Source organism: Salvelinus sp. IW2-2015, linkage group LG6.2, assembly GCF_002910315.2.
Source record: "Salvelinus sp. IW2-2015 linkage group LG6.2, ASM291031v2, whole genome shotgun sequence".
Taxonomy (NCBI): Eukaryota; Metazoa; Chordata; class Actinopteri; order Salmoniformes; family Salmonidae; genus Salvelinus; species Salvelinus sp. IW2-2015.
Genome location: NC_036846.1, coordinates 3,264,850 through 3,290,492, shown reverse-complemented (window position 1 = coordinate 3,290,492; position 25,643 = coordinate 3,264,850). Strand labels below are relative to the sequence as shown.

At 44.5% G+C, this 25,643-nt stretch overlaps 1 protein-coding gene across 4 annotated transcripts; it reads left to right on the top strand.

Annotated features, from left to right (window-relative positions):
• Nucleotides 1-4,655: 4,655 nt before the first annotated feature.
• Nucleotides 4,656-25,517, top strand: lnx2b (ligand of numb-protein X 2b). 4 transcript variants are annotated; one of them, XM_023989897.2, is made up of 11 exons: nt 4,656-4,870; nt 11,663-11,872; nt 13,081-13,679; nt 14,644-14,828; nt 15,826-16,016; nt 17,657-18,094; nt 18,283-18,426; nt 19,386-19,560; nt 21,592-21,832; nt 22,138-22,296; nt 22,710-25,517. In XM_023989897.2, the coding sequence occupies exons 3-11, from the start codon at nt 13,276-13,278 to the stop codon at nt 22,843-22,845; spliced, it is 2,073 nt and encodes a 690-aa protein (XP_023845665.1). In that variant the 5' UTR covers nt 4,656-4,870; nt 11,663-11,872; nt 13,081-13,275; the 3' UTR covers nt 22,846-25,517. The 4 variants fall into 4 exon arrangements, with proteins under 4 accessions (XP_023845665.1, XP_023845663.1, XP_023845664.1 ...); XM_023989895.2 differs by lacking the exon at nt 11,663-11,872; XM_023989896.2 differs by lacking the exons at nt 4,656-4,870; nt 11,663-11,872 and adding an exon at nt 11,920-12,267.
• The last annotated feature ends 126 nt before the right edge of the window (nt 25,518-25,643 follow it).

The window sequence follows — 25,643 nt, the reverse complement described above, 5'->3', positions numbered from 1 at the left end:
AAAATGGGACCAGATGCATCGTTATTAAAGAGATAGATTTGGGGTGAGGCCCTGCAATAGAATAGCATCCTGTCCAGCTTCCTCAAGCTAAAGAAACAGGAGATAGATTTGGGGTGAGGCCCTGCGATAGACTAGCATCCTGTCCAGGGGGTGTACTTGTACATCAAGCTGCCTCAAGTTAAAGAAACAGGAGATAGGCTCCTGCTCCTATGAGCCCMTCCGGCTTAAAGCTACTTACTTCATTTTGGATTTGAGATCAAACATTTTATATGTGGTGACCATACATAATGACATCTTTTATTTAAGGGTATTTTCATACATGTCTGTTTTACCGTTTAGAAATGAAAGCACTTTATGTATCTKGTCCTCCCATAAGTATTTGGACAAATTCACTTTGAATTGTATTAATGTATTAAAGTAGCCAAAAGTTTAGTATTTGGTCCCATATTCTAATCACGCAATGACTACATCAAGCTTGTGTCTCTGTGTTGGATGCATTAGCAGTTTGTTCTGGTTGTGTTTCGGATTGTGCTGTGTCCAATAAAAATGCATGGTAAATAATATATTGTGTCATTTTGGAGTCACTTTTATTGTAAATAAGAATATAATATATTTCTGAACACTACGGGATGCTACCATGATTACAGATAATCATGAATGATGAATGAATGAATGAGTGAGAAAGTTACAGAGGCACAAAGATCATGTACCCCCCCAGAAATGTTGGGGGTATGATATGTATGCCTCTAACTTTCTCACTTATGACATGATTTTCCATTCATTTCTATTAGGCACAACATAATCCGAAACACAACCAAAACAAACTGCAAATGGATCAACAACAACAACATATGACACCTTTGATCTTAAATCCAAAATGCTGGAGTATAGAGCCACATCAAAAGTTTTAGCTTCAATGTCCAATTAAATATGGAGAAGGAGCCTATTTGGCTGGGAGAGGGCAGGGAAAGAAAGCAGCACCCTCACTCTGTCCTTACGAGGGACTGCCTACCTTATCCAGGCAAGCCCTTCATATTGATAAGAGGAGGAAAAGGTCAAAGTGCCATCAGGAGCGGCGTGGGCAGTTAAGGTCAACACAGTGCTGTGAGGGAGTCTGCATTGAGCAGGGAGGAGGAGAGGAAAATTAACTGATAACAATCTCTGAGGGGTTACAGAATGACATGCTGGGCAGACGAGCAGAGCGACATGACAGGTACAAACAAGCACTCTAAGGGCCCCTCAGTGGGCTATGAGGACAGCAAATAATACATAGGGCATACTCCTGGGTCACTGGTCAAGTTAAGGAGGGTGAGGTTTTACACAACTCTCTCTCTCAATTCAATGCAAGGGGCTTTATTGGCATGGGAAACATATGTTTACATTGCCAAAGCAAGTGAAATGGATAAACAAAAGTGAAATAAACAAAAGTAAACAGTAAATATTACAATCACAKAAGTTCCAAAAGAATAAAGACATTTTAAATGTCATATCATGTCTATATACAGTTTTGTAGCGATGTGAAAATAGTTAAAGTAGAAAAGATAAAATAAATAAATATGGGTTGTATTTACAATGGTGTTTGTTCTTCACTGGTTGTCCTTTTCTTGTGGCAACAGGTCACAAATKTTGCTGCTGTGATTGCACACTGTGGTATTTCACCGAATAGATATGGGAGTTTATCAAAATTGGATTTGTTTTCAAATTCTTAGTGGGTCTGTGTAATCTCAGGGAAACGTGTCTCTAATATGGTCATACATTTGGCACGAAGTTAGGAAGTGCAGCTCAGTTTCCACCTCATTTTGTGGGCAGTGTGCACATAGCCTGTCTTCTCTTGAGAGCCAGGTCTGCCTACGGCCAACTTTCTCAATAGTAAGGCTATGCTCACTGAGTCGGTACATAGTCAAAGCTTTCCTTCATTTTGGGTCAGTCACAGTGGTCAGGTATTGTCCCACTGTGTACTCTGTTTAGTGCCAAATATAATTCTAGTTTTCTTTGTTTTTTTTGTAAATTAATTACAAAAAGTAAGTAATTATCTTTTTGTTTTCTCATGATTTGGTTGGGACTAATTGTGTTGCTGTCCTGGGGCTCTGTTCACAAACACAAACAGACCCCACAGGACCCCCCCCCCCTCTCTCTCTCGCATAACACACACACTTAACACACACTGTAATAGCAAATGATTTAGGGGCTCTGTGCACCAAAAGGACTATGCTTAACACGGTATGCACACAATTTTCCACAGTATAGCTAAACTTCTCTGTTGGAACACTGACTACATTTATTTTCTATAGGTCTTCATAAAGCTGGTGGAGAAACACACATACAGACATTGAAAAATGTAAAGAAAAAGGAAATGAAGGCACTATTTCTGTCTCACGGGTCAGAAGCCGACTCCACACACCACAAGCGACACTTGGATGTCACAATATGGCCATGTGGGGGGTGAGGGGAGGTGACCTCTGTAGTGTCTCTGTGGTCACTGATTTAGGGCCTGCATGTGGAGGCCAGACAGAGCCTGGGGTCGGGGGTGCAAGCTGTGGCCTGAAACAGATGCCTTGCCGTCTAGCCCAGGGGTAGGGGAGGAGGAGCGGGGGTAGGGGGCTGCATGTGAAGTTAATGTGCCCTCAGTTTCCCCCTAGCAACAGTTAAGCAATAGAGAGATATTCACTGCACCTGCGCCTAGGTCTCTCTCTGTGTGTGTGTGTGTGTGTGTGTGTGTGTGTGTGTGTGTGTGTGTGTGTGTGTGTGTGTGTGTGTGTGTGTGTGTGTGTGTGTGTGTGTGCAGACATCCTCCTATGTGTAACCGCTCACTTTCTATCATATTCTTTCCTTCGGAGTGTATATTTCTGAATAAAACTTTTTTAACAGGAAAATTACACAACAGTACAAAGCATTGCATTTTACTGCCCTAATCTAAAGGCAAATTCAAAGACATCAAAGGCCTTGGTGGAGTGAGATTGCAGCTGCCTTACCTGACGGTGTGAGCTTCTCCTCTCTCGCTGACGGTGCGGCCAAGAAAGTGTTTGTGTTGAGGATGTTTACCGCTCTCAGGAAATACAAACAGCTTCATTCTTGTTTGTGGGCCCCCTACCTCAAACAGAGGGCCGTGGGTCCTTTCTGTGTGWGAGAGAGAGAGAGAGCCAGGATGTGTTGCATTGTTAGGCTAGTGTTTATCTTGTCTCTTTCTTTTTCTTCCCTCCTTGCCACCTTCTTTTTACTTCCAGCATTTCCCGTCAGCTGCCATGCCAGATTAATTTTGCCGTGGGTTCTGGTGTGGTTCATCATAGAGCTTTTTAATAGCAGCGAAACAGATTAATTAATTAGAGCAAAATAAGATTGCCATTTAGTCATCATAACACCTTGAAGTCATGCAGTAATTTGTGAAAATGTATAACACCTTCAAAAAGACAGAAAAATACACCAAATGTATCCTTTAGATAAGGGTACCTCTCTAAATATTATTTAAAGAGGTACCCTTACTTGGTTCAGTGAGAAACAGCAACACATTAACTTGTGTTAGTCATCCTACAATTGACCACAGGGTGTCACTCTTACTCATCAAAGCTCATTTAGCTTCAAGCAATGCTACATTCTTAAGAAGGGGCTCCTCGTGCCTCTGTTCAATTCCAGTGGTCTACACAGTGACTCACAATTGAATACCTCCTGCTCCCGGATATTGCAATTGTACCGTATAACGTCAATCTCTAAATATTTAGATCTCTAGATCTCTTCCATTGGATCTGTTGGTGGTAAGAAACTTAAACTGGTCTATGTTACAATTAATAACAGTTATACATGTTTTCTGAGGAGGCTGTGATGTTATCACAAAACTGTTCAGAAATACACGATATTGACAGTGAATTCAGTTTTGTGAGAAGTAGGACACTAGACATTTTCTGGATAGAAGCGTTGTTACACACCCATTGAGCACAACATGTCAACAAATGTATGTCTTTGGCTGTAGCTTTTCCTTAGCAGGCCTATAAATCACAGGGGAACAGGCCCTAACAGAGAGGTTTTATGACACAGAGACTTCCCTTCCATCCTGCAGGGGGTATGAAGCTAACACTGTTCATGTGTCAAAAGCCTTTTAACTGGTAGGGTCCCAAAGCAAGTATTATTACTTCATTGGGCACCATTCAGATGGCTCCTTTGTATTCAATGTGAGTCTTACCAATAAATCAGGGAAGGGAGAAACTGAAGGGAAAACATTGCTTACAAACACTGTATTGTGTGTCACTTTTCTCACCCTCTAATGCCAGGTGAGTTGAGAGAAACTCATCATGTTATTACAATTGAAATGCACATAGTTACAATTTTCTCTCATAAAACTGTTATGCATACAAACTCTGGAGTCTTTAAGCATCCTCAATTGATAATTCATCCTCAATGCATCCTTAATTGATCATTACATTGTAGGCTACTAGCAGAAAAATGGTATTCACTTTTAATTGAACATGAAATGGTCATCACTTTTAATTGAACATGACGTGATTATTTTGCTAAGTAAAATCGAAGCTTTCCCAAAATGTGTTTATTACTTCATAGGCTACAGTATAGGCTGCTACTATGTAAAAACTGAAAGTGAAGAAGGGACTGCCCATTGTAAAATATCGTGAAATGCAGATGACGACACATACAGGCAAGGTGTTCAATAATTAAGGATGAAAGAATACCTATGTAGTGAGTCACTCACGTGGGGTGTTGGAAAGTAACCTGCCTAATTTAAATATCACCTGCATGGACTTCCTGTAGAGACGTCAGATCCGAGGATACTTGTTTTGTTGTTCGAAATTAGGAATATTACCTGTACTTCTAACAACTGAGTCGGCGCCCTCGGAAGAATGAGCTGAATTATTCACCCAGACATGTAACGTATACGATTATATTAATCGTTTCTCGATACTATAGGCTACTTTAGTCATAGCACGAGTTCACAACTGTGTTTGTTTTATTATTCCGGAAAAAGCCCTTCACAAATTGTAGAAAACGAGTTTCGGTCTCGGCTATCTCTATGTTCTCGTACGTTCTATTCTCTCATCGAACATGACGGTGTTAAACTTTTTAAATGTATTCTCACACATTTTATACAGCCCACCATTAACATAAGTGTATGAATATATAGCCTAGTCTAACACATTACAACAAATGTAAAGGTAGTCTAACATATCTCAGGCTGTGTTGTTGAAGGTGAGAACTTAATGTGGTCAAGAAGTTTGTTTTTAGAGTGCGGAATGCTCAGCATTATTTTCCAGTGACGTGCGTAAAAAAAGGTAATATGCCATAAAATGTATAGGAGGAGTGACACTTAATTGATTTACCACGCATGTGTGCAATGCAAATTTGAATGAAGGGGGAAGTTTGCTCGGTTGTTAACCTTGTCATCGGTTGTTAACCTTGTCATCAGCTGTCAGTGGGGACATTGGATTATTTATGTTTTCTGACCAAGGAATAGACCAGCCCTTAACGATGACCTCTCTTCTACAGTAACACAAAGCCTGTGTGTCAGGCGTGAAAAGTGGGCACTTTCTGGTGAATGACTAGGTTTTATTCTATACTACTAAGGGTATGTCACTGACAGTGAATATTGAAATTATAGAGTATTGCAATGGCACATCATTTGAATTAAGGCATATGAATAGAGAGGTAATAGTAGATTTGCTCATACAACCAGTATATGCTCAGTGGTCAGTTTATTAGGTACAGCCATCTAGTACCAGGTCGGACCCCCCCCCCCCCCCTCCCCCTTGCCTCCAGAACAGCCTGAATTGATCGGGCATGGAAACGTTACTCAATTCATGTCAAGGGACCAAACGTGTGCAAGGAAAACATTCCCCACAACATTACGCCACCAGCATGTACTGTTGACACCAGGCAGGATGGGGTCATGGACTCATGCTGCTTATGCCAAATCCTGGCTCTGCCATCAGCATGACGTAACAGGAACAGGGATTCGTCAGACCAGGCAACGTTTTTCCACTCCTCAATTGTCCAGTGTTGGGGATTGCGTGCCCAATGGAGCTGCTTCTTCTTGTTTTTAGCTGATCGGAGTGGAACCTGGTCTGGTCGTCTGCTGCAATAGCCCTTCCGTGACACGGACCGACAAGTTGTGCGTTCCGAGATGCTGTTCTGCACACCACTGTTGTACTGCGCCGTTATTTGCCTGTTTATGGCCCGCATGTTAGCTTGCACGATTCTTGCTATTCTTTCGACCTCCCATCAACAAGCTGTTTTCGCCCACAGGACTGTCGCTGACTGGACGTTTTGTGTTTGTCGCACCAGGAGGCCGGCCGTTTCTGAAATACTGGAACAGGCGCGCGTAGTACCGACGATCACACCACGCTCAAAGTCGCTTAGGTCACTAATTTTGCCCACTCTTAACATTCAATCGAACAGTAACTGAATGACTCAATGCCTGTCTGCCTGCTTTATATAGCAAGCCACAGCCACGTGACTCACTGTCTGTAGGAACGAACCATTTTCGTGAACAGGGTGGTGTACCTAATAAAATGTGTATATTATATATTGCTTGGGATGTGCATGTCAAGTTCAGACAGTCCTATTTGATCTTGAGGTGGTAGTGGCTATTGGCTAATGACTGTTTTATTGTTCGTTGTGAGCTCCTCTCCATTGGAAACTAGTGTCATGTTCCTAATAGCCTAAATCAAGAGGTTGTTTGTGTCAAATCATCCATCATCTTCACGTCTTTATAAAACCAGACGTAGGCTATAGGGGTAATTGGTTTGGAAGAGGTACGTTCCTTTTGAATAATGGATGATAATTCATGCATTTCTTTTTCATTCACTCTATTGAATAGCAGACGTAAGGAGCTTTATGTGACCAATGACCAAGGAGGCCATATCTCTATTCATGGATGGATATTCCTGGTCTGAAGTTGATGTCTCGTTTCTGGAACCCAGTGTGGTGTGTACTTTTCAGTCAGTGCTCTGCTGGTGAACAGTGGGAGGTTTACAGCCTGTAACTTTTTAACCTGGATGGTGTTCTGTAGTGGAGACTGGCACCAATGGGTACCATGCTCAAGGCTTCAGTGTGGCTAGCAATCATACTGGTGTAGAAAGGGAGTGGGTAGATTATGAAGCAATGTGAACTTTAGGGGGGCAAGTATACAGGGCGTTCCCTGTATTTTCACTTTCAGTCAACCATAACGGACAGTCAAATCAGTCAGGATTTCCGCACATCCTTTTTTAGCTGATCTAATCTCTTTTCTGTCTGCCTCATGGATTTACCTGCGTTCACTTTTATGAGGGTGTGCGGAAAATGTGACTCACCTCTGCTGTTGTGGAGACAATGGAAGCATTGGTGAGMGGAGGTTATTGTCTGTCATAACCACAGTGACTGAACAGCTGGCAGTCCTGTTTGACTTAAAAGCTCATCTGGCTATGAGTGACTGTTCCGATTATGATTTTTCAACGCCGATACCGATTTATTGGAGGACCAAAAAAAGCCAATACTGATTATTTGTAYTAATGACAATTACAACAATACTGAATGAACACTTATTTTAACTTAATATAATACATCAATAAAATCCATTTAGCCTCAAATAAATGAAACATGTTCAATTTGGTTTAAATAATGCAAAAACAAAGTGTTGGAGAAGAAAGTAAAAATACATACAGTGGGGAGAACAAGTATTTGATACACTGCCGATTTTGCAGGTTTTCCTACTTACAAAGCATGTACAGGTCTGTAATTTTTATCATAGGTACACTTCAACTGTGAGAGACGGAATCTAAAACAAAAATCCAGAAAATCACAGTGTATGATTTTTAAGTAATTAATTTGCATTTTATTGCATGACATAAGTATTTGATCACCTACCAACCGAGTAAGAAGTTCCCAGTCTCTCACATCGAACCTCGGTAGTTTTTCAACTTTTAAGATAAGTCCGTTCGTTCACAGCCCGTTCGATACCTGTATTATACATGCACCTTGTTTGAATCAGCAGCACAACTGTGACGTACTGTATAAAAGAGCGACCTCTTCCACACACTCAATCAAAACAGACCCAACCTCTCCACAACTGGCCAAGACCAGAGTAGCCGTGATGAATAAGACGACATCAGGGATAAAATTGTAGACCCTGCACAAGGATGGGATGGCTACAGGACAATAGGCAAGCAGCTTGGCTGAGAAGGCAATAAACTCGTTGGCGCAGATATTACGAAGAATGGAAGAAGATTCAAGATGACGGTCAATTCACCCTCGTCTGGGGCTCCATGCAAGATCTCACCTCGTGGCACAATGATTCATGAGGAAGTTGAGGGAATCAGCCCAGAACTACACGGCAGGACCTGGTCAATGACCTGAGAGAGCTGGGACCACAGTCTCAAAGAAAACCATTAGTAAACACACTACGCCGTCATGGATTAAAATCCTGCAGAGCACGCATGGTCCCCTGCTCAAGCCAGCCATGTCCAGGCCCGTCTGAAGTTTGTCAATGACCATCTGGATGATCCAGAGGAGGAATGGAGAAGGTCATGTGGTCTGATGAGACAAAAATAGAGCTTTTTGGTCTAAACTCACTCGCCGTGTTTGGAGGAAGAAGAAAGATGAGTACAACCCCAAGAACACCATCCCAACCGTGAAGCATGGAGGTGGAAACATCATTCTTTGGGGATGCTTTTCTGCAACGGGACAGGACTACTGCACCGTATTGAGGGAGATGGATGGGGCCATGTATCGCGAGATCTTGGGCAACAACCACTTTCCCTCAGTAAGAGCATTGAAGATGGGTCGTGGCTGGGTCTTCCAGCATGTCAACGACCTGAAACACACAGCCAGAGCAACTAAGGATTGGCTTCGTAAGAAGCATCTCAAGTCCTGGAGTGGCCTAGCCAGTCTCCAGACCTGAACCCAATAGAAAATCTTTGGAGGGAGCTAAAAGTCCGTATTGCCAGCGACAGCCCCGAAACCTGAAGGATCTGGAGAAGGTCTGTATGGAGGAGTGGGCCAAAATCAATGCTGCAGTGTGTGCAAACCTGGTCAAGACTACAGGAAACGTATGATCTCTGTAATTGCAAACAAAGGTTTCTGTACCAAATATTCAGTTCTGCTTTTCTGATGTATCAAATACTTATGTCATGCAATAAAATGCAAATTAATTACTTAAAAATCATACACTGTGATTTTCTGGATTTTTGTTTTAGATTCCGTCTCTCACAGTTGAAGTGTACCTATGATAAAAATGACAGACCTTACATGCTTTGTAAGTAGGAAAACCTGCAAAATCAGCAGTGTATCAAATACTTGTTCTCCCCACTGTATGTGCCATGTAAGAAAGCTAACGTTTAAGTTCCTTGCTCAGAACATATGAAAGCTGGTGGTTCCTTTTAACATGAGTCTTCAATATTCCCAGGTAAGAGTTTTAGGTTGTAGTTATTAAGGATTATATAGACTATTTCTCTCTACCATTTGTATTTCATATACCTTTGACTATTGGATGTTCTTATAGCACTTTAGTATTGCCAGTGTAACAGTATAGCTTCCATCCTCTCCTCGCCACCTACCTGGGCTCGAACCAGGAACACATCGACAACAGCCACCCTCGAAGCAGCGTTACCCATGCAGAGCAAGGGGAACAACTACTCCAAGTCTCAGAGCGAGTGATGTTTGAAAAGCTATTAGTACGCACCCCGCTAACTAGCTAGCCATTTCACATCGGTTACACCAGCCTAATCTCGGGAGTTGATAGGCTTGAATTCATAAAGAGCAGAGCTGCTGGCAAAAACGCACGAAAGTGCTGTTTGAATGAATGCTTACGAGCCTGCTGGTGCCCACCATCGCTCAGTCAGACTGCTCTATCAAATCATAGACTTAATTATAACATAATAACACACAGAAATAAGAGCCTTAGGTCATTAATATGGTCGAATCCGGAAACTATCATCTCGAAAACAAAACATTTATTCTTTCAGTGAAATACGGAACCGTTCCGTATTTTATCTAACGGGTGGCATCCATCAGTCTAAATATTCCTGTTACATTGCACAACCTTCAATGTTATGTCATAATTACGTAAAATTCTGGCAAATTAGTTCGCAATGAGCCAGGCGGACCAAACTGTTGCAGATACCCTGACTCTGCGTGCAATGAACGCAATAGAAGTGACACAATTTCACCTGGTTAATATTGCCTGCTAACCTGGATTTCTTTTAGCTAATTATGCAGGTTTAAAAATATATACTTCTGTGTATTGATTTTAAGAAAGGCATTGATGTTTATGGTTAGGTACACGTTGGAGCAACGACAGTCCTTTTTCGCGAATGCGCACTGCATCGATTATATGAAACGCAGGACACGCTAGATAAACTAGTAATATCATCAACCATGTGTAGTTATAACTAGTGATTTATGATTGATTGATTGTTTTTTATTAGATAAGTTTAATGCTAGCTAGCAACTTACCATGGCTTCTTACTGCATTCGCTTAACAGGCAGGCTCCTCGTGAGGCATGTGGTTAGAGCGTTGGACTAGTTAACCGTAAGGTTGCAAGATTGAATCCCTGAGCTGACAAGGTAAAAGTCTGTCGTTCTGCCGCTGAACAAGGCAGTTAACCCACCGTTCCTAGGCCGTCATTGAAAATAAGAATGTGTTCTTAACTGACTTGCCTAGTTAAATAAAGGTATAAAAAAAGAAATCGGCGTCCAAAATTACCGATTTACGATTGTTATGAAAACTTGAAATCGGCCCTAATTAATCGGCCATTCTGATTAATCGGTCGACCTCTAGTTCCAATGGCACCAATGGCACATGGGAGGCTAATCTTAAATGTTGAGCCAAGACATTTTTCCTAGAAAGCTTTGAATGTCACATGATTACACATTGATGTTGAGATATTTCCCCCCCGTTAAGGTCATCTTCAGAACACGCCTTATACCAGAACTACACATGAACAGTTCAGTACTTAACAACGCAACGTTGCCAATATTACAATGTATAGCACTGCATACCACTGCTGTCAAAGCATGTTTAGCCCAGAATAACGATTTGACTGAAGACATATACCATTATGAATTTCATCTCAAGCAGTTTCCTCCCTAGTTATTTCCTCCAGGCATTAGAAACCATTGATTTAAAATATATGATTTAATGTCTTTTAATATGATATTTAATATTGATTAATATGATTTAAACATTGAAGCTCAATGGAACATTTAAATGGGTTATACATGAGAACATGTCCTTTTAGGAGATGAGTAGTTGAACAGACTTAATAAAGTTATCCTCTGAAAGAAGTACCTTCAGACTTAATAAAGTTATCCTCTGAAAGAAGGTACTTAACTATATTAAGTCTGTTCAACTACTCATCTCCTAAAAGGACACTCATTGAGGGTCCCTGCCTGCCTGGCTTCTCAGCAGCCCATGGCCTCTAACCACCCATGCTACATCCTCAATGAAACTCAAACAACCCTTTCACTCCCTCTCTGTAAGCCACATTCTCTGTCCAGCTCTCTCCTATTAAACATTTATAGACTGTGTGCTTTTTATGCTATGGCAAATATGCATACCAAAGATTAGGAGGAATTGTATTTAGGCTAATCTCTGTTTCGCCCAGGCAAGTCTAAACATGCATGTGTTGATAAGGAGGCATTCCGTCTACTCCAGTCAAGTGGGTGGTGTTTGTTTTGTTTTACACAGAATTCCAATTATGGGACACGCTTGACTTCATCATCCATCTTCTGAAGTAATCTCAGGTCAGGTTGAATATTTGTGAAGTCATTGAGTCTGGTTATGTGAATTCCCAAAGAAGTGGGGCAGAACCTTGGTTATGCTTCCTCTGCTTTGCCACAGGATCCATGACGCTTCTCCATTACAAGACGAAGGATCACTTGAGTAACGAGAAAGGCGGTGAGCGAGTGAGCCGTCCTGTTTGACCTCCGTGTGTGTGTGTGTGTGTGTGTGTGTGTGTGTATACACTACAGCCTTGGTGTAATTGCTCAGCCTTGGGTTTGGCCTCAGTGTTTTGCCTGCGCTAGTGCAACATCAGCAGTCTGAGTCCCCCCTCCCTCCACCTCTACATCCCCTCCCTCAGTCTAGTCACACCACTCCCCCTCAGTTTGCCACACAGCTGGTGCAGTGCTGGGCACACACACAGAACCTTTGACTGTGTGCCGGGGATGTAGAGCTCTGGTTTCAGTCAGGCTGCAGGCAGCCAGCACAGCTGTTGGGTCTGAGTTTCTTGTTTGCATGCGGTGGCTGCCGACCGGCCGGGGCCCTTGGCAACGCTGATATCAGCTTCTCAGGTAGGTGCAACAAGCTAATGACGAACAAGCTACAGAATCAGTCTGCTCTTTTGCCTTGCTGACCTCTCGACGGGGGTCAGAGAGGAGTGCTGGGACTGGTGAGGGAATGCAGGGAAGCTGGTCTGTGTACATAATGCTGTTGGCTGGGTTTTTATCATGTGACAAAGGGGAACGAGGAAAGGTGGCACGTAAACAGCTCAGTATTTGCGTCAGTATTGTTGGTTAGGTACTCCTATTCAGTGTACTTTGAGATATTCACACCACACTCGTATGCTTGTTTGTGCTGCAGTTCGCTGGTTATACGATACATTTGACAAGTGTTGATTGAAGCTTACACATCGGCTGCTTTTCTTTGCACATGTGTAGAGTAAGTTTCTAAAAGTGAAGAATGCATTTCTAATCAGCCTCGCCTAAAGACAGGGAATTAGTGGAGAGATTAGAAGCCTCACAGAGGGATAGAGACCTCAGCTGAGGGGGTCATTAGTGATGAGGATTGCATTTCTGCCCAGTTCATTCAGTTTTCATTCTCTCCTAGTACCATGTCTTTGTTCCTTCCCATTAGCACGTTTCTTACTTTTAGTCCTTTCTCGCCTCATTTCATGGGGGTTTACTCCCCCTATTTTAATGAAGCGCACAGTGACATGTAGCCGAAAGGAGAATTCCTTTAGTCCCTCAGGAAACTGTRTGAGAGGAAACAGCTGCTCCAGCCTCCATATTGTTGCCGCTCTGTGTCATTTCCTGTTGAGCCAGTCAATATGAGTAGGAAAAGTCCCAACTCTAACGGCAGACCTCTTTTTGTGCTTCCCTCAACAGAAATCTAGGATGAAGACGTGAGGAGGAGATGACACGCGGTGGATCAGGGTTTCAACCTCACCTTCACTTTGGGATGTTTGCCCCACTTATGAAATAAACTAAGCATATCCTTTCAGGGAGACGAGGGCACAGAGGAAGTAGGACAGTGGAACATTGGAAGTTGGACTTGCTAGCTAGGTACTCCAGCCTCTGGCCATGACGGAGCCAATGGTCCCCAGTAGCAGCAGCAGTGCTGGCCTAACATGGGCAAAGATGTGCAAGGAGTGTGGCCAGCAGCACGAGGGAGGCCAGGAGAACCACCTGTATGAGTACCAGGATGAGGTAGATGACGAGCTGGTGTGCCACATCTGTCTGCAGCCCCTGCTGCAGCCCATGGACACGCCGTGCGGACACACCTACTGCTTCCAGTGCCTCAGCAGCTTCCTGAAGGAGCAGGACTTTTGTCCCGTGGACCGCCAGCAGCTGCAGCTGCACCATTGCCGGCCCTCCAGCCTGCTGGTCAGGAACCTGCTGGACAAGCTGACCGTGCTCTGCCCACACCAAGCTGAGTGCCAGCAGCAGATGCAGCGCTGCGAGCTGCAGCCCCACTTGCACAACAGGTGAATAAGGTTATGGTTGGGGCACCACGGAGGGGTGATGATGGGCATGGGCCGGGGAAGAGGGAGTTTGAGATGGGGAAAGGTATTTAGTTAAGAGTTGAGTTTATTAAACTGTCTGCTTTGCAACCAGAGTAAGTAAGCCAAAATAGTACCTGTCTGTTTACTGTAGTTTATATTTGGCTGGTCTATTTATTTTCCTATGCCTGAATTTAGGAATACATTTTGAGTTAATGGGTCAAATGTTAACTTAACATGGATTCACACATAACATAAGTCAATCAGGTTTAGAGTCTCCCATGAAAAAGCTTTTATTACATAGTGCCTGGACTCAAAGGAGAGGTTCAGTCTCAAATGTCATATCCCAGAGATSTTTGTAATTTGTGGATTAGCTTTCCCTTTCCTCACTTGGCCAGTGTGGTGTGGTGCTTATCGTCTTAGTGGTTAGCGAGCAGCTATGACACAGTCAGTAGTGGGTAAAGGTTATGTTATGATAGCTGGTCATCCTGCAGCCATCCGTGAAAACAGACAGGAGGCAAAGTTCAGACAGCAGGACCAGCAGCAGTAGCTCTCTCTCTGACTTAATCACACTCGACCTGTCCCCCCCTCAGACTCCCTGCAATGCAGTAAAAAAAGGCTCATCTGCATAGCTCTTCTCCTCTTCTCATAGTCTCGCTCTCTGACTCCCTCACCAGTCACTAAATCTATTCATTCCCATTTCCTACACCTCTAGCTTTTTAGACTTGTCCTCCTCCTCACTGAAACAAATGAATGAACATTGATCGTACTCCCTTTTTTGCTGGTCACACGGTATCTAAAGAAATGTAGGAGGTGTGTGCTCACTCAGGGTATTTTAGGTTACCTTCACGGACAGTTTTGGATGAAAGTCATGAGGTTTAATTAAAAGGAGGCTTGTTGAATGTTGACTTAACTCTCTCACTCTTAACTCTCTCATTCTCCCTCTAAGATGTCCTGTTTTCAGAAGGCTGAGGGAGGAGGCAGAGAGGAGGAAGAGACCCCCCTGGAATGAGCTAAAGGGGAACAGGGGGGGGGGAGAGTCAGGCGCTGATACCAAACATACCCGTACCGCCACCCGGGACACCCAGCCCGAGCCTGGCCTCATCAACCCTGCCTTCGAAGAGAGCGAGGACGGTAAGATGTCACACGTCACTCACTTCCTGATTTGCCCACAACACAAACCAGATAGACGTCACACTAACGTCACTATGTCTGAAGTCTGATTATTGTTGTATGATAATGATAGTCTGTCAGTCTAAGTGAATAGCAGTGAGCTCCCACTGGAAGAAAAAAAAAATTGGATACTTTCTAAGAATGGACAAATCTATATCAGTGTCAATCGGGGCAACGAATGTTTAAGGATTTTATGAACGCACCCGGGGAAAGGAAGGGAGAGGAAACAGTCTGTCAGCTGTGTTGACTTTAGGGAAAACCCAAAGCCCCTTTGATGTGGCCATCCCTGGCAAGAGAGTTGTCAGACCTGGATAAGACGAGTGCTGATCATTTAGCTGGTGGCTTAGGATTTCAGACACTCCGGCCAAATCCTCGTCTGGACCTTCAGAACGTTTATCAACCAGAGGAGGCTGGTGGGAGGAGCTATAGGAGGACAGGCTCATTGTAATGGCTGGAATGGAATCAATGGAACGGTATCAAACATATGGAAATCATGTGTTTGACTCCGTTCCATGTATTCCATTCCAGCCATTACAATGAGCCTGTCCTCCTATCGCTCCTCCCACCAGCCTCCTCTGGTATCAACCTAACCTCTGTCTGGTCTAGACTTAGAACCCCTCCAGGGAATTTGTAATCCAGTACTGTGGAACAAAGTCCATCAAAACAAAGTTACCTGGCAACACTGGCGATCATTATCGCAGAAATTATTACCTCATCGTGAGTGATTCTTGGGGAATAGGTTGCCACTTGCCCTACTTGATTCAGAACCCCAGGGGTGTGTGTTGGCATTGCACACACAATGAAAGGCAACCATGGACCATTGATATGTGTTTGAGCATATATGAATCTCGGTGAGTGTGTGTGCCCGTGCATGCGTTTGTCAGGTTGTTTGTCTCTGTTTATGTAAACGTGTACCTCAAATCATCATGCCCTTGTCTGCCCCCTTCTCCCCCCACAGAGACCTCCATGCGGTCCAGCCTGGTGGCCGAGGCCAACGTGGTGGAGATGATTCGGGAGGAGCAGGAGTTGGGCCTGCGTATTGTGGGAGGAAAGGACACGCCCCTGGGGAACATAGTCATCCAGGAGATCATTCGTGACTCACTGGCGGCCCGCGACGGCAGGCTGGCCCCAGGGGACCACATTCTGGAGGTGAGACAGGTTCCTCACTGTAAATAATAGAGGGATAGGTCACCTGAAAAATATGTTCAGGCTGCTCCCCTCCTTCCCATCTTATGTAGCTTTAGTGCCGTAGCCGTATACTTTGAAATGCCCACCTTGACGATGGTAATGGCTGCACTTTGTGAAGATGGTGCTTTATAAGAAGCTTTGACCTATTATTCCACACAAACACCCTATTCCCTTAGGTTCCCATGATCCTCAGTAAATGGGGGGGGATTTGTTGGTGGGGAAGTAGATATTCAGGATGAACGGGTCTCTGGATTCATGGTAACATGTGTGGCAGAGATCTGTTCTCCAGGCAGGCCCATGAAACAGGGTTTTGAAACTCTCACTGTTGAGRTATTGCCGTTTCAGACCGAGCCCCATCTTCTGGAAGGCCAAAGTTCACCTGATTGCAGACAGGCTCTGTCTGGTTWTCCTCAATGTTTTATTTTTCTTGGTCAGAAAGGGCTGATTATGACTTATAGTCTAGTGACATTTTGGCTATTGTCCTGGTTGTAAATGGGCCAAAAGGCTAAGGAAGATTACATGCTAGTGGTGAGGGTGTCTCAACACATAAGACCACTCGCTTGATGATCTGCGTGCTCCGTGTTGCTTGTCCTATGTTGCTCTGCATGTGCTAATTGTCTGTATTGTAATTGTTTTGCCCAGAGACTTATACTGAAACTTTGATTTAATGTGCACTGTCCCTGTAAAAATCTAAATCAACTCAAATCTGGTTTCCACCCAGAGGGTAGAACTAGGGTACAGAGATGGTATATCTTTTGAAGGGGGTTTCACAAAGATACAGCTTCCTTTCTTCCCAGAAGCCTGCTCCCTCTCTCCCCCTCGGGTTTCTCCTCCCCTTGGCTGTCTGGCAGGGGCACATGACAATGCCTGAGCCCATCTCTTCCTCTGGGCTGACCAATCACAAATTTAGAATGAAAACTCATCTCACCCCTACTAGCTGCCTTGGTAGCAGTAATATAACCGCTCACTTTTTGGGGTCCTTTGTGGACAGCTATTGGCTGTAAAGAGAGATGTGTGACAGAGCGGAGATTGCCTTCTTAATTTGTTGAAATTGAATCCCTCGCTTCCCCCTGAGTCGATGTATTGATTTTTAAGAAGGGCTTCTCTCGGATGAGGTTTGTAAAGCTGGAATTGGTCAAAAATGGGTCCAATAATTTCGTACACCTACTCAACCAAAGGTAGATGCAATGCCTCAATACAATGCCTCGAGCAACATGAGTCGAGGTACCTGTGGTTTTTGGCTATAAAGATGGAGGCACAGCTCTTAGTATTTTTAAAGTGGTATGTTCTATTCTATTGATTTTCTTATTGTTAAAAATGGTGATGTCAATAGTTTTGAATGACATGAGGCCAACCTGAAACAATGTTTTTCACCATACAATCAATCCCAGTTTAAAAGGAACTAGTTACACCTCTATCCTATTGTTCTACATAATTCTACCATGATCAGCAGAAAGCATTTGAATTTGTCTCCATCAGCGCAGGGACCAGTCACTTCGCTCAGCTGTCGATACTCTATGTATATTTAGTAAACCTGCAGTGTTCCAGAGGGATGCTGTATCAGTGGCCGTGTTGCTGACCGTGTGGTGTTGTGTTTCTAGGTGAATGACGTCAGCCTGGCGTCTATCCCACACGGCCGGGCCATCTCTGTGCTGCGGCGGCCATGCCCTCTGCTCAGACTCATCGTCATGCAGGAGAAGGGCTTCAACCCTCGTCACCCGCAACGCCCTGGCCTCGAGCACCACACTCCCTCCTCCACCGTCATGGCCACTGCCTCCCCTCCCTCTCACAGTCCCCACGGCACCGCCCACAACCAGGGCACGGTGATCCAGGTGACGCTGGTGAAGAGGGATCGCTCAGAGCCGCTGGGCATCAAGCTGATCCGCAAGTCGGACGAGACGGGGGTCTTCATTTTGGACCTGCTGGCGGGTGGGCTGGCGGCCAAGGACGGGAAACTATGCAACAATGACAAGGTGCTGGCCATCAACGGGCAAGATCTGAGACATGGCACCCCAGAGAGCGCAGCACAGATCATACAGGTATGTCTTATGTAGACAAGTTACAGCACGGCTATTTCACGGAGACCAAAGAATGGAAATAGGATTCATTATAATCCCTTAAAGAAACATTGACTTTTATGTTAGCAGACGTTCCCAGGATAGATTTGCTGGATGTGTATTGAATGTGAGGCCTGAACGACGTGTGTGTATAATGTGTGTGTCTGCAGGCCAGTGAGGTGCGGGTGAACTTTGTGGTGATGAGGCACCCGGAGCCCCAGGAGGAGGGGGGCAGCGGTGGAGAGGGGCAGGGCCGAGTGGCCAGGAGGGCTCCAGAACCCCAGTACTTCAGACGGCCCTCCACCTACATGAAGGTAAACAATCTCCTCCCCCGACGTTTAGAACTTACAAATCACTGTACCACAAACTGCTGTATATCTCAGTTAGTATTGTGTATGCTAGTGTAAGTTAGTGTGGACACAAATGATTATAAGAGCCTGTCATGTTTACATAGTGTAAAGGTAATCATGGCACCACAGTCACACCCCAGCCCTCTGTTACCAGTCCAGACTACCTAGCACTTCCACAGAAGCCCTCCTCACTCAGACAGAGGTGAAAGGGGCCTTGGGAACAGACGCCTGTGTCCCTGTTCTAGAGATGAAAGCCCTTCTCTGGGGCCTGCTCACTCCAGATCAAAAGGCCCAGGGTGCTGCCTCACTCTGCCGCTGCGGGGCCACCACTACGTTTTGTTTGTTGCTTTGGGTGGCAGAGGATCAAAGCTGTTGGCAGTTAGCTTTCGCCTGCAGAGCCCAGGCTTTGAGTGTTGCTGGTGGTGAAGGGTTCCCTGCTGGGGGGAGGAAGAGGGAGGTCTCTCCTCCTCCCCCTCCTCCCTAGCACCCTCTGAAGGTTAACAGACTCCAGAGAGAGAGAGCAACAAGGACGCTGGCAGGAGCTGTGGATGTCGACACGTGCACTCYGGAGCCGAGTGTCGATCCTTGCACATTACCTCTGGGTTTGAGTCCGCAGCTGCATCTGAGATGTTGCTGCTTACATTGGTTTGGACAAGCGGTTTCACGAGGAATCAATTAAGTCKAAAGATCCTTCTCAGTTCTAGGAAATGGAGAGGGGCAGATGATGAGCAGCACACCCCAGAAGGAATGCCGAGTCAGGCATATTGTGCTACTTTTCTTTGACGCCAGTCTATTCTATGATGACCAGAAATAATTATTATGAAGTCGTTTTGATCTTAAGAACAGGAAGCAAATCTAAATAGCCTACTGCATGCTCCTCATCAATGTAAAGCAAATGAAGGGTTCTTCCTGGTGTTTCCCAGGATCCACCAGGGGGCTTCTCCAGCCAGGAGAAGATGGTGAGTCTGAAGAAGGAGCCGAGACTCTCCCTGGGCATCACCATCGCCGGGGGGAGGGACTGCCGCAGCCGCCTGCCCGTCTACATCACCAGTGTCCAGCCTGTTGGCTGCCTGCACCGAGACGGCACTATCAAAAAAGGTGCACTTGGGATATACAGTGCATTCGGAAAGTATTCAGACCCCTTGACTTGTTTCTCATCAATCTACACACAATACCCAATAATGACAAAGCGAAAACAGGTTTTTAGAAATGTTTGTAAATGTGTTAAAAAATAAAAACAGAAGTACCTAATTTACAAAAGCATTATGACCCWATGCTATGCTATGAGAKTTGAAACTGAGCTCAGGTGCATCGGTGGCAGGTAGCCTAGTGGTTAGAGTGTTGGGCCAGTAACCCAGGTTGCTGGATCGAATCCCCAAGCTGACAAGGTAAAAATCTGTCGATCTGCCCCTGAGCATGMCAMTTAGCCCACTTCCCCGGGTGCCGAAGACGTGGATGTCGATTTTAAGGTAGCCCCTGGCACCTCTCTGATTCAGAGGGGTTGGGTTAAATGCAGCAGACCCATTTCAGTTGAATACATTGTTGGACAACTGACTAGGTCTTTCCCTTTCCTGTTTCCATTGATCATCCTTGATGTTTCTACAACTTGATTGGAGTCCACCTGTGGTAAATTCAATTGATTAGACATGATTTGGAAAGGCAAACACATGTCTATATAAGGTCCCACAGTTGACAGTGCATGTCAGACCAAACACCAAGCCATGAGGTCAAAGGAATTGTCCGTGGAGCTCAGAGACAGGATTGTGTCGGCACAGATCTAGGGAAGGGTACCAAAACATTTCTGCAGCATTGAAGGTCCCCAAGAACACAGTGGCCTCCATCATTCTTAAATGGAAGAAGTTTTGAACCACCAAGACTCCTAGAGCTGGCTGCTCGGCCAAACTGAGCAATCGAGGGAGAAGGGTTTTGGTCAGGGAAGTGACCAAGAACCCAATGGTCACTCTGACAGAGCTCCAGAGTTCCTCTGTGGAGATGGTTATCCTTCTGGAAGGTTCTCCCATCTCTGCAGCACTCCAACAATCAGACCCTTTATGGTAGAGTGGCCAAACAGAAGCCACTCCTCAGTAAAAGGCACATGACAGCCCACTTGGAGTTTGTCAAAACAAACCTCAAGGACTCTCAGACCATGAAAAGCAAGATTCTCTAGTCTGATGAAACCAAGATMYAACTCTTTGGCCTGAATGCCAAGCGRCACYTRTGGAGGAAACCTGGCACCATCCCTATGGTGAAGTATGGTGGTGGCAGCATCATGCTGTGGGGATGTTTTTCAGTGGCAGGWCTGGGAGACTAGTCAGGATCGAGGGAAAGATAAACAGAGCAAAGTACAGAGAGKTCCTTAATAAAAACCTGCTCCAGAGTGCTCAGGACATCAGACTYGGGCGAAGGTTCACCTTGCAACAGGACAACGACCCTAAGCACACAGCCAAGACAACGCAGGAATGGCTTCGGGACAAGTCTTTGAATGTCGTTGAGTGGCCCAGCTAGAGTCCGGACTTGAACATCTCTGGAGAGACCTGAAAATAGCTGTGCAGCGACACTCCCCATCCATAGAGCTTGAGAGAATCTGCAGAAAAGAATGGGAGAAACTCCCCAAATACAGGTGTGCCAAGCTTGTAGCATCATACCCAAGACAACTCTAGGCTGTAATTGCTGTCAATATTGATATTTCAGTTTATTTTAAACTTTTTATACATTTGCGAAAATTTCTAAACTGTTTTTGCTTTGTCATTATGGGGTATTGTGTATAGTTTGATGATGAAAAAAATACAATTTAATCAATTTTAAACTAAGGCTGTAATGTAAAAATGTGGAAAAAGTCAAGGGGTCTGAATACTTTCTGAATGCACTGTATGCTTTCATATAACCACCAAACCAGTGACCATTATCAGTCATGGTTTTGATAGGACATGACAGTTTTCATTCCATACATTGACTCCACGTAGCATGGCTAATGTTCAGATTTAAATGCTTAAAGGGATAATTCTGTTAGTGAAGGGCTAGACAATATGCATACCTCTTGCACATTTAACGGGAAGACCTTTGATGTAAGGCCAGCTTTGCATGCAGAGGATACATTTTCTTGACATGGTTCTGATTTATGTTGCCCAGGGGATGTCTTGCTGAGCATCAACGGCGTGGATCTGACACAGCTGACTTACAATGAAGCGGTGTCGGTGCTGAAGGCCCAGACGGCTCAGGCCCAGGTGGTCCTCAGGGTCATCCAGACCATCTCAGAAGACCCAGAGGATGAGGGGGAGGGCGCCAAGGAGGCCATGGAGTCTGTGGAAAATCCAAGGGAGGATGACGCCAACTGGGCCCCGTTGTGGACCCGCTGGCTGGGGCTTTCCAGGTAAGCACACACACTAACCATTGGTTGGAAAATAACTTACCTCAACTTTGCATGACCTCAACTTTGCAGTTCTTCAAATCCAATCTGTGTCATGAGTACAGCTTGTACTCAACACTTCAGTAGTTGGACAATACTAGTAGGCAATATTAGTCTGAACAGTGTAATAATGCTTGGACAGTCTGTTGCGTCGGAAAAGTTCCCTATCACTTGTTTCAGGTGGCCATTTAAAACACGGAGGTCTTAATTCTGGGCTTATGAAATCACACGGACACTTTTTTTTGCGCGTCACTTCCTCTCCTCCTTAGTCACATGCACTGGTGCCGTGACATCGTGTTGCTGAAGACCAATCAGGAGAGCTGGGGCTTCAGCATTGTGGGCGGCTTCGAGGAGACTCGTGGACAACAGCCGTTCTTCATCAAGACCATCGTGCCTGGTACACCCGTCTACCTCGACGGACGCCTCAAGTGAGTTGCTTCACACGGCCAGTGCTAGTTTCTTATAATAAACGTCAGTGAGAAAACACATGTCGTTACTATCTGGGTGGGTGAAGGAGTGTAGGAGCAGTGAGAAGGGAGTTATGTTTTGGTAAGCCTGCCCTGTTTTTGATAAGGCATGTACTCCCTTTTGTGAGGGGTTTCCTCCCCAAGGACAGGATTGAACAGAAATACCTGGTTTCACCATTTTAATTCAACTGAGAGCAGAGATGGAGCCAGCCTGGTATCCAGTGCTCATTTAGATGTGATTCTCCTGTAGAAGTCCATCATATTTAGACCTTAATGCACAGCTGTTAGGAGACTGATTATGGTTGCGGGTAGGTCATTGTGTTGCCCATCTCTGTGCCCCATGTTTACTGACTGTCCCTCTGTGTTGTCTCTAGGTGTGGTGATGAGATTGTAGCTGTGAACGGAGCCACCACGGTGGGCATGAACAACTCGTCCCTCATCCCCATGCTCAAGCTGCAGAAGAATAAAGTCACACTGACTGTGGTGTCCTGGCCGGGGAGCCTGGTGTAGACACGCATGCGTACGCACACGAAGATACACACACACACACAGACGCACACCCTGCCTTCCTCAGCTCCTGTCTCCACTGAGCCTCTTGTCTCTGCACACACCACCCTAGAATCTCATTGGTGACATTCTTGGAAAGATGGTTACTTCTCCGATTGATTGTTAATTTCACTAGGTAATCTCTTCTGATGTGGATTGTAATCTAGTTRAATTTGCACATTGCCCTAGCTGACTAGTGTGACTGAATTTCACATTTTAGTTGTTTCACTGCTTTGGTTGTTACTCAAAAGGGTAGTTGATTTTCTGGCTGAAGAAATCGGGCTTATCAGGGTGAAGGATGAATTGACCATCAAATTGGAATCCTTAATGGTGCAAACAGCCACATATATTTATATATATCACACTCACTCACCGGCCAGTTTATTAGGTACACCCCGTTCACAAATTGATCCCTCCTACAGACAGTGAGTCATGTAGCTGTGGTGTGCTATATAAAGCAGGCAAACAGGTCTTGAGGCATACAGTTACTGTTCGATTGAACGTTAGAATGGGAAAAAATAGTGACATTTGAGCGTGGTATGATCGTTGGTGCCAGGCACGCCAGATCCAGTATCTCAGAAACGGCCGCCCTCCTGGGCTTTTCACGCACGACAATGTCTAGGGTTTACCAAGAATGGAGCGACAAACAAAAAACAATCAGCGGCAGTCCTGTGAGAGAAAACAGCTCGTTGATGAGAGGTCGAAGGATAATGGCAAGAATCGTGCAAGCTAACAGGCGGGCCACAAACAGACAAAAYTAATGGTGCAGAACAGCATCTCGGAATGCACAACTTGTCTATCCACAGACTCCAACATGACCGCGAGTTCGGTTTACTTGAGTGGCCTYCGCAGTCCCCAGACCTCAACTCAATAGATCATCTTTGGGATTAGATGGAACGGCCTGTTCGCAGCATGCATGTACCGCCGTCCAATCTGCAGCAACTGCATGATGCCATCACGTCAGCATGTACCAACATCCCTGTGGAATTTTTCCAACACCTTGTAGAATACCCAAATAATTCAGGCTGTTCTGGAGGCAAAGGGGGGTCCGACCTGGTACTAGATGGGTGTACCTAATATACACTCAGAGGTCGGTTTATCTGCGATATTACAACAAAGAGGTTTCTGAAAACAATGAACACTGTTCTTTCCCCCTGGTACATCATTACACGCTCGATGGAATCGCACAATATGTATGTACTGCAATATTTTTTTACATGCTGTGCGACATGCCTCAGTTTGGCAACAAAAACAATAACAGCGGTGGTACTGCTACTGCAGATTCCATCTTTAAGTGTAAACTGGAAGGATCTTTACTGTTTTGGAATTATTGTTTTTACCCTGTCTTGAACGCTTTAAACATTTGATTTTAGCAGGTTTTGCTTACTTGTTCACAATACCTATTTGTTTTTTTCCCTCCCATATTTGTTAATGGTGATTTGAATTATTCAATGCTGGGATATATTTGTAGATTTCAAATTCCATGGTGGGAAAATGGCATATTTTAGGCTATGAAACATATCCTCATAATTCCACAGTTAATTAAGATGTATTTAATATACCTAATCAATTAGGAAAGGGTGACAGTTGACTAAGTCACATGTAACCATCCTCTCCAACACCTTCTGCCTTTTTATTTTTGTACATTTAGATTTTAACAGATACTGTGTTTTATCCATATATATACAAGGATGTTATAGTGGCTTCTGGTTTTTATGAATGACTTATTTCCTATACAACTGCACTGTAAAAATCTCTTACATTTTTGTGCATTGCCTCATCCCGAATGTATTTGATTAATGTGGGTGCCTTGTACATGTTGAAGGACAAAAAAGTTCAAACACTTGCCTTAATTGCCACAACCAAAAATGATCTTGTTTTTTTCTTAAAGCTCCCACCTCATTTTCTTACCAATGATAAAGTGGAGGGATGATATGTTCATTGTTATTTAGTTCAAATGTTCACAGGAAGAGCCAGGAGGAGATCAAAGCTGCTGGCCTTAGTTGGAGCTTTAGATTGACTTCCACTGTTCTTTTCAAGGTGTCATAAAACACTACAGGCCTTTCATTAAACCCTGTGAATGTGATGGAAGCCCTCAGTATAGTTTAATATTTGAGAAATGTAGGCATTTTATCCTGTGTAATGGATCATCCCTGGGTTTCATAATATTCTAAAATATCAAATAAAATCTGTCTTTTGTATTTTATACATAATATTTACAAAGCACTGAAAGCTTCTCAGATTGTATTGAATGGCTTTTAAAGTCCAGCACTTAAACAAGTATATTCCTCCATGGCTGTTTGTCCAGAGCTCTGGGGCCTAGTGCCTCTCAATGGGCCTGGCTTTACTTTTGGTACCCTGGCCTCTGGCTGTCCTGTGGCTGGGGGGGTATCAGTCATCTGGAGGGGGAAGTGGGCCAGGCGTGTCGCCACGAGAGCTTTAGGAGGAATGTAAATCAGGACGGTAGAGTCGCAGAGCAAGCAGCAGAGGACTCAAGGACGGCTTCAAATCATCCCTGGTTTTCCAGCAAGGGTCACGGCCTCAATTTCAGCTCAGTGAAACATATAAGGGATGAAATGGTTGGTTAGAAACAGTTATGTTAGTATCTATATTGATCAATAAAAAGCTTATACATACCTCGTTTCTTATCATTACTGCAACCTAATGAAAACATAAGCAGGAGTTATGGGTGGTTGCTGGCACCTGCAGAGGATGTTGAGAAACAGCTGTTGTGTAGGCATACTTAGACACCAGCAGAAACA